We start from the raw sequence: 9,853 nt of genomic DNA, 5'->3' as shown, positions 1-9,853 counted from the left end.
TCTCAGAGTTTTTTTACGTCTTTTGAATACCCTTACACCTCATTTTGTACTTTATTGTGTTCATTGCTAGTTATTTCCTTTTTTCAATTGATATGATGGTCGAATCAGACATGAAAGTCGAGTTTGATAGTCGAATTTTAAATGGATAAAAAATGGATTGATAAATGAGGTGATTTTTTACGTAGACGCTGATGTGGACTGGCCATGGTACTTTTTGTCCGCGTGGTGTGTTTGGTATCGTTTCGTTAGAGAGTGGGGCATTTTTGAGCGAAAACTTAACGAAGGGGTATTTTTTAGCAAAAAATTAATGGAGGGTATAGTTCAGGGTTGTTTTTTGTCCCTTTTAGATCATAAAATCCAGATGAAGAGTCTGCTATAATATCTTAAATATTTTCATAAACTTAAATAAAGGATCATCTACTACACATTTGCTAAAATGATTAATAGACGATCTAAGAAACAATCATTTCTTTATTCAATGATGCTTCATAATTATAACTATCTTAATTAATACAAATTAAAATACTTTGCATCCTCTAATCGAAGGAACTCTCTTGCTGAGAAGCTTCATCTGTACCTACAATTTGCATAATCACAAAATAGACATACTAAAGAAATTAGTACACAATTTCTTGACAGAATTAAACATGTTAACTCTAAATTTGGAACTATATCATGAAAGAAACTCACATGGATTATTATGGGTTATCATGCCGATATCATCCCAACATGGATCACGACGTAACTTAAACAAAAGGTTAAGAATATAGGAAGCATGAGCGTGAGGTATATTAGGCTCATAGCAAGGTTTTCCAGGTCGAATGTTTGTACAAAGCGACCGTTTTTTACATTTTTTAGCTAGATAGGCTGTTAATACCTCATCTGTTGCATTCCACTGTGTGACACACCAATTCCCGGTTCGATATCCCTGCATGACAAAATACTAATTTACTCTTACAATACACATATTTGACAAACTTAAACAATTAAAATTATTCAAGAATATATTTAAAGATTTATAACAAATTGTTAATGAAAATTTACTTGACAAAAGCTTGTGAAGAACAACACCATGAGGAAGCAAAACACATATTTGACAAACTTAAATCATGTAATTTAAAGCATGTGACAAATGCTATTATTTTTCATTGTTTTTTGCTTATGCCTAGACATAAGAAGTTCCGTCAGTTAAATAGCATGATTCATTGATTTGAATATAATTCAATATTAATTGAGTATTAATGTTATTTATTGCTTTTTTCCTATAATAGTTATATGGGAAAACTACTTTTTAATGTGGCGTAAGTTGATTTTAAAACATTGATGTCCTTAATAAGAAGTTAAAGCCTAGATATGTCGACATTTATTATGTTAGAAAATCAATAATATCATTCTAAAATTAGACATTCTTAAGTAAAACTCTTCCTGTAACTTTAAACATTAAAGTATATTATTTCGGAGAATTTTATTTGTCTATATTTGACTTGACCTCATGCTTTGTGGATAAATGACTTTTGCAATTTTTTCAAATTTAAACACTGCGAAAAAAAATTTCAAACCCGATTTTAGAAAAGACAGTCACGACTTAATTTATTTTTTAGGAAATATTAAGAAAAAACTTTGAAAATTTTCTAAAGACAAAAACAAAAAAACCATTTGAAAATTAGAGATTTTAGGTAAGAGATTCTTATTAATAAGTTTGGAAGGTCTTTAAATATCTAACGTATCCACTTACATGCGGTTGTCCGAGCTAATTAAACTTAGTTTATTTGACTAACATTGAAAAACAATTACTTATTTAGAAAATCATTTTTATTTGACTAATTTATGAAAAAGATGTATTTCGCAAAAAGATGAATATAGCAACTCTTACGTGGATTATTCAACTAAGTTAATAGTTGGTAGCAAATAATAGCATGATAAAAGTTAAAATACAAGAAGTAGCAAATTTAAGTCTATAATTAAGCTAAATAGCAACATTAAAAAAATTATGTAGGATAACAACCATAGCAATATTTTAGTGACTCTTTATCTTCCCTTATTTTTCTCTTTCTTTCTCTTATATCCCTAACCTTTTTTTTTTCTCTTTTTAGTTTTCTTCATCATTTTAATTAATTATGACTTTGATTTTTTTTTTCTATACTGATTTCTTTTTCTTTTCACCTTTTTCCTTTGCTTTATTTCTCTTCTTTTTTTTTTTTGTTCCTTTTTCATTTTTTTTCTGTATTGATTTTTATTTTTATTTTTCTTTTCCTATTTTTGTTTTCTTCCTCTTTTTTTTTTCCTTTTTTATACATTTCTTGTCACTTTCATTTTTACTCTTCTTTTTCTAACTTTTATTTCTCTTTCTTCTTTTTTTTTTTCCCCTTTTCACTTCTTTTTCTTTTTGGGTTTTTTATTTTTCATTTTTTTTTCTTTTTCTGTTTTTGTGGTTTTTTTTGCTCTTCTATCTCTATTTATATATATATATATATATATATATATATATATATATATATATATATATCATTTTCTTTTGGTTTCATTTTATATTTTCCTTGAATTTTTGAAAATATGAAAATGTCTAGTACAAGTCATTGAGATAACGAAAATAACATACTCATTTATTGTATTTTTATCGGTACCATTATTTATATTTTATATTCGTTGATACAATTGTATTTGTACTTTATTGTTCACACTTGTATTTGTACGTATTTTATAATTTTTACTTGTATTTTTATTTTATATTTTGCACTTGTATTTATATTTTATAATTTGTATTTGAATTTTATAATTCGCACTATCATTTATATTTTATACAATTCGCACTTGTATTTTAAAAAATATTTTTGTGTTTGTATTTTATTGTTGATTGCATATTGTATTTTTATTTTGTGATTTTATTTTGTTAGTATTTTTATTTTTATTATTATTATTATTTTACTTTCATCGATACACTTGTATTTTTAAAAAATATTTTGTATTTGTATTATTAAGTTATATTTATTTATATTTGTAATTTCATTTATTCGTATTTGAATTTGTAGTTGATTGCAAACAAGTGAAAAAAAATTGGTATTTTATTTCTATGAACACTTGTGTATATATTCATTGATATGTATTGTGTTTTATTCATACAAACTAAACAATAGAATACAAAAGATAAATTAAACAAATATAAAAATTACATTTGCATCAAACGATACATATTTATAAGACTTGAACCATGCATATATAAATAATACATGTTTATATATATACAAATACAAATGATAAATTTGACACACAAATACTAACACTATATTTGTATTAAATGGTATATTGCATATTTGTATATTTTAGACTCAAGTAAATACAATTAATACATGTACTTATTTGTACACAAATACGAATGATAAATTGTGCATATTCACAGGTAAACTATCAAAATATAGATAATAAATTTATTTAAAATATATATATATATATATATATATATATATATATATATATATTTAAATAACAACAATAACAACAACAAACCCAGTGTATTCCCACAAAGTGAGGTCTGGGGAGGATAAAATATGCGTTGTCCATACCGCTACCTCCGAAGAAGTAGAGAGGTTGTTTCTGATAGACCCCGGCTCAAGATAAAGAATAGTAAATAAGAGCGTAATGAAACATGAAGTAGGATGGATATATATATATATATATGTGTGTGTGTGTGTGTGTATATATATATATATATATATATAATTGATACAAATAAATATAAAATATAAAAATTAAATAAATATAGAATACAACAATAAAAAAAAACAAGAAAAAACTATATAAAAAATAAAAAAGGAAAAAAAGAAAACAAACAAACAAAAAACAAAAATGAAAAAATAAAGAAAAAAGCGAATACAAAAAAAAGTGCAAAGAAAAAAGAAAATTTAAATAAAATGATGGAAGAAACTAAAAAAGAAAAAGTATACAGAAATATTGCAAAGAGAAAAGAAGCAACAAAAAATAAAAAATGAAAAATACGAAGGAAAACTGAAAAAGAAGAAAAAGAAAAGAGAGAAAAATATAAAAATATTATTTTATTATTCAAATCTATTTTGAGTTTTGAAACTTGTCAAAAAAATTCTATTTTCAGAAATACAATCTTCAATTAATTTTTAAATAGTTGGGTGAACGTGATTTAAGGAAGCTAAAATTCTTTTACCTATTTAAACTTCAATTGTTACCTAAAAATAAGGTAATTAACTATATTTATATATGTATCTAATGTTGTCTTATGCATCAAATACATAAAGCAATAGCTTAATTTGAATGGTATGGTAAAGGTTTTAAAAAATTACCATACACAGTTATTTGTTAGTTATAAAATTATTTTTTTGTTATACAAATATAATATGCAACTTGTTCACACGTTAGGGAAAAATGCTCTTTCAAACTTCCTCCGAAAGTAACAAAGCTTCTTCATCCCTGCCATTTGAACCACCGCCAAAACCTCCAGATTCCTCCCCCCCCCCCCCTCCCCCCAGCTTCAAAGATAAACTTGCTGGTGATGAAATATAAAAAAATCCTCCTATGAGTGATAGCCCTATGAATAATAGTCCTATGCCAGATGAATCAGACTCCTTGTTGCACCTGCAAGAACAACTCTGAGCTCCTCCATGGTATTAAATCCATCAACTTAACTCAAGAGGATAATCTCAGGTTATATGCACCTTGAAAATACTCCCTCATCATTAAGTTAACGAGTCTTCGCATCCACCATCAAACCCTTCGAAGTAAATTAGAACAATTATGGAAGTTCATGGATCGAGTCCTACTAATTGATCTTGGTTCAAACTACTATATTCTTAAATTTTCCAACATAGACAAAATGAATTCTGTTTTAAACAATGGACCATGGTTTGTTTATGGTCATAATCTTTCGATCCAAAAATGGGTGCCTAATTTCATGCCAGAGAAAGCAGTCTTAAATTCCTCTGCTGTTTGGATTCATCTACCCCAACTTCCCACAGTGTACTATGATAACATACTTCTTCAAAAAGTGGGAAACTCCATTGGTAAATTGCTGAAATTGACTCTTGTACTAGTGCCATGCTCAGGGGACGATATGCCCGTCTCTGCGTCCAGATGTGCTTTGACACACCAGTCCTAACCTGGATTTGAATTGGCCATCATCTAGAACATATTATTTATGAAGCTGATGGATTTCTATGCAAGAAATGTGGCCGTCTTGGTCACAGTGAAAATGATTGATCGTTCCATAATCCTCAGAAGGCAAAGGAACTGCAGGATGGAACTACACCCTCACAAGCCCCTAAGGAGCATACTTCCCCAATGGAAGATTGGCAAACGGTGAAATTTCCAAGAATTAAAAAAAACAGCTAACCCAGGTAAGAAACGCCAAGAAAAGGTAAGTTCCTTAAACCTTTCCTCTTCCCCCCAATCAAAATTATCGCACACTACCAACACCTTTAATGCTATTAATTGTAATCTTAGTCCTCCTCGTACTGACCATTACCACAATGTGGGTATTAGTACCAAACATTCCCAGGGAAATACTACGAATACCATTACTGATCTCAATACATCTCTTAATGCCATCTCTACACCCTCTACTGTTCCGAAAATAAAATTAATCTTCCTTATGAAACTGATCTTCCACTTGGAAATACCAAGGAACTTAAGACCCCATCAATAAATTTTACAAACCCCCCAAAAAATATTTTATTGCATAACAACTCCCCAATTGATATTTCTCAATTAATGACCAGTCCCTCATCAACTTTATCCCTTTGCATGGATGTACACTTGACACAAGATTCTAGCCAAGTATCATGCCTTTCTTGCAAAAAAATTAACCCTATTCCTACTTCCACTCTCTCATCCAATCATACCTCTATAAATTCTACTCCAAAAGATTTCCAATCATCACTCAATACTTTACTCTCACAAGAAGTTACTCATTCCTATTTGTATGCTATTAACGAAAATGGATGCTCCCCTCCCCCCTCACCAATACATTCAACTCTCCCCACTTAATCCTTCTTCGATACTATATGAAGCCACGATCGGAAACAATACTCCCACAGTCTATGCAACCCCACCTGCCCTCCTCTCTATTCAACCCCAATCATGGATAGAGATGGGGCTGAGGGGTCATGCAACCACCTTCATGCTGGAGGTTAATGGCTCTCAATCCCTGATAGTCATTCAAAACGAGCGAAAACGAACTCAACTAGTTATGGAGGGAATGTGCATCTCTCTGGAACACTTAGTCAACCAAATGTGGTCTACCAACAACCTGATGCCGAACTTGACAACCACTATGCCGGGTTTTCTTCAGATCATGCAGGGCCTTTGGAACTTCACTCACTTCCTCAACCTTTTTCCCAACATGAAAAAACATAACAAAGACCTCATTCTTCACTCCACACGAAGCTATCTCAACCAATCCAATTTTCTTCCCATGGAAGCCTCAACCAGTCAAGATGGACCCCCTAGCATTTATGCCAACACCATTTTTCTCCCCATAAGCTATTTATCCTCTGCCTCGTCAACCACGAGTCTCGAAAGTAGTCTCTCAAACCCCAGGCATGATGTTGGATATACTAGAAAGGTACCTATATAGGACCGCATTCACCGAAATCTTAAATCTAAACTCTGCGACCCTTATGGTGTTAAAGGTGAAAGAAGATAAAAAATACATACTAAACTACCCAGCGAATATACTGAAATGTTCCTTTGTCCTTTACCCAGTAGTGAATCAGTACTTGGCAAAGAATGTGGTAATAATGGTATCGTCAATGAGGATGATGGCGGAGAATCGTGATGACCCCTTTCTTCTTGTTGCTTTAAACTCTATGGATCAAGACACTAGTCTTATAGTTTGGAACACATGTGGAGTAAATAATGACTCTTTTAAAATAAAATTAAAAGAAATTATTAGAAAACATAACCCTTGTGTGTTGGCTTTTCTAGAAACGAAAATGACTAATCATGCTAATCTTAAGGATCACTTTGCTTTTGATGAGATGTTTGAAGTCCCTGCGATAGGACACTCAGGTGGGCTTGTGTTAATGTGGTACTCTCATGTGACCACTGTGACTCAAAAATATCGCACCGACCAAGAGGTGCATCCTGTGGTCCAAGTATTACCAAACTCCCACTTGGTATTTTTTGCAATCTATGCTAGTACTGATATTTCTAAGCGTTTAGACCTTTGGGATAATTCTACTAACTATGCTAATGCTATTCATGGTCTGTGGCTTCTAGCAGAAGATTTTAATGATACTCTTATCCATCGGGATAAATAAGGTGGTTGTGGTATAAATAATTATCGTTAATCTCATTTTTGGGATTGTATTAATACTTGTAATCTAATTGACCTAGGCTTCAAAGGTGGCCATTACACTTGGTCAAATCATAGACATAAGCATAATGGTGTGGGTTTTATTTTAGAACGCCTAGATCGTGTTTTGCTACTACTTCCTGGCTCACTTTCTACGCTAATGCTAAAGTTATTCATCTTCCTAAAACTCATTCCGATCATACTTCGCTGTTAATTAATATGAATTCCTGACATAGCCCTAGATCTCCATGGCCTTTCTGCCTAGAACAGTTTTAGATAAGGCATCCTACCTTCCAGCCATTAGTGCAACATTGTTGGCATAACAACCGTCCTAATCTTTTGGTTGCTACTAAGGATTTTGCCGCAGCTTCCACCACTTGGAATAAAGCCACTTTTGGCAATATTTTTCAGAAAAAGAATCATTTGTTAGCCCGTCTTAGTGGTATCCACAACTCTGCTGCCTATCCCACTAGTACTTATTTCCAAACCCTTAAAAAAAATTAATTCATGACTATAATAATATTCTTATGGATGAAGATAATAATTGGAAACTTTGTTTTAGAATTAACTGGCTTAATCATGGTGATGCTAACACTCGCTTTTTCCATATGTCTGTCATTAACCGAAGGCGAAACAATAGGATCTCTTATTTTAAAGATATCAATGATCAGTGGATCACTGATCACCATCTCATTAAGGAGCATGCTTTAGATTATTTCACAAATTTTTTCACTACTGCTCACATTATAGAGCCCCCCTCATTACCTTCTGCCTCTACACATTCTCCATACTTAAAATGGAGGACCAAGGTAACTCCTCCTACCTTTGCCTTATCCCTAAACGCCCCAATTCTACCACCCTAAAAAATTACAGACCTATTGGGATCTGTAACACCTAGTACAAGATCATCATAAAAATTATTGTGAATAGAATCAAGCCACTCCTTCCTGTAATTATTGGCAAAACTCAAGCAAGTTTCTTATAAAAAAAAAAGAACTTTTGATAATGCCATAATAGTTTAGGAATTCATAATCCACTTCAAAAAAAAATAAAAGGTAAACAGGGCACAAGATCCTCAAAATTGACCTTGAAAAAGCCTTTGACAGGCTGGAATGGTCATTCATCAGACTTTCCCTTCTATCCTTCAATTTTTGAAAAGACATCATCACTATCATCATGTATTGCATAACCTCCACCTCCATTTCTATCATTGTTAATGGGGAAAAACTAACTTCTTCAAACCAACTAGAGGAATTAGGCAGGGGGACCCAATCAGCCCCTATATCTTTATCCTTTGCATGGAAATGCTTTCTACGAGGATCAACCATGAAGTGGACATTCTCAATTAGGATCCTATTTCTATTACCCACCCAGGGCCCAAGATTTCTCACCTTTTGATTGCAGATAACCTAACTCTTCTGGCCAAGGCTAACATAAGAAACTGCACAACCATCAACAGAACCCTCTTTTTATTTAGCTCCTATTCTGGAATGAGGATAAACCCCTTAAAATCCAAAGCCATCTTCTCTGCAAACTGTAATAGGGGCACTATCTTTAACCTGTCCAATATCCTTTCCATCAAGGCAAGGAACTCCTTTGGCAAATACCTTGGATTTCCTATATTGCAGAAGCACCCAACCAACTTTGACTTACAGTTTATCATTGATAACCTCAGGAACAAGTTAGCAAATTGGAAAACCAAGTTGCTAAACTTGGCAGGAAGGGAAACTCTTACTCAAACCTCCTTTAATTGCATTCCAAATCATGTAATGCAATTCATACAACTTCTCTCTAAAATCCTAAAAATCATCAATAAGACTCAGAGGAACTTCATTTAGGAAACCATTGAGAAGAAGAAAAATCTCCACCTGCTAAACTGGAGCACCATCACCTTGCCAGAAAGCCAGGGTGGGTTAAGTGTCCAAAAGGCTGAATTAAAGAATCTCTCAATGCTCTCAAGCCTGGCATAGAGACTTAATCTTGACCCTCATACTCTGTGATCCTCTGTCTTGCACTCCAAACATGGATCCAAGGGAATACTCTGCAACGATACCAGCTCTAGAACTTGAAAGGGATTATAAAGGGTTGGAATATCTACAAGCAAGCTTCTCAATGATTTATCCACAATAGAGACCTCATCAACTTCTGGTCTGACAAGTGGATCCTAGACCACCCTCCACTTAGAAATTCCATTACAGGTTCCCTTATGGAAAGACAACTGAACACCAAACTCTCTGAAGTTTGGCAAAATAGGTCCTGGGACTTTGACTCCTTCAGCCTTAACCTTTCCCCCAGTATTATCCATACAATTACAAGATCTTTCTTTTTTCAATCCTAAACTCAAAGAAGATAAGCTTGTTTGGGGTTTGACTGGTGATGGGATTTTCACCAGTAAGAGTGTCTACAACCTTATCCTGTCCAACAGCATCAAGGATCAGAGTAGGCCCAGCAACTCCTTCACCTGGATCTGGGATGCATGTGCCTAATAAAATAAAGCACTTTGTTTGGCTCCTCCACCATGAAAGACTCCCTTGT

General features: G+C 32.7%; 1 protein-coding gene across 1 annotated transcript; it reads right to left on the bottom strand.

The window, feature by feature from the left end:
• Nucleotides 1–376: 376 nt before the first annotated feature.
• LOC107852799 (glucan endo-1,3-beta-D-glucosidase) lies at nucleotides 377–1,143 on the bottom strand. The gene is made up of 3 exons (XM_016697845.2): nucleotides 1,045–1,143; nucleotides 691–928; nucleotides 377–577 (listed from the first exon to the last, which is right to left on the bottom strand). Exons 1-3 carry the CDS (start codon nucleotides 1,072–1,074, stop codon nucleotides 537–539), a joined length of 309 nt encoding a protein of 102 aa, XP_016553331.2. The 5' UTR covers nucleotides 1,075–1,143; the 3' UTR covers nucleotides 377–536.
• Between the last annotated feature and the right edge of the window lie 8,710 nt (nucleotides 1,144–9,853).

Source organism: Capsicum annuum, chromosome 1 (genome assembly GCF_002878395.1).
Source record: "Capsicum annuum cultivar UCD-10X-F1 chromosome 1, UCD10Xv1.1, whole genome shotgun sequence".
Lineage (NCBI taxonomy): Eukaryota > Viridiplantae > Streptophyta > Magnoliopsida > Solanales > Solanaceae > Capsicum > Capsicum annuum.
Note: the sequence above shows the minus strand (reverse complement) of the source record. Positions and strands in the feature narration are given on the sequence as shown.

What these genes read in the sequence shown, in the direction of transcription:
- LOC107852799 (XM_016697845.2), bottom strand. Translation starts at nt 1,074, where the DNA reads ATGGTGTTGTTCTTCACAAGCTTTTGTCAA. An exon ending in TCTTCACAAGCTTTTGTCAA is followed by an intron (nt 929 to 1,044) that starts GTAAATTTTCAT and finishes TTTGTCATGCAG; the next exon opens with GGATATCGAACCGGGAATTG. An exon ending in GATAACCCATAATAATCCAT is followed by an intron (nt 578 to 690) that starts GTGAGTTTCTTT and finishes TGCAAATTGTAG; the next exon opens with GTACAGATGAAGCTTCTCAG.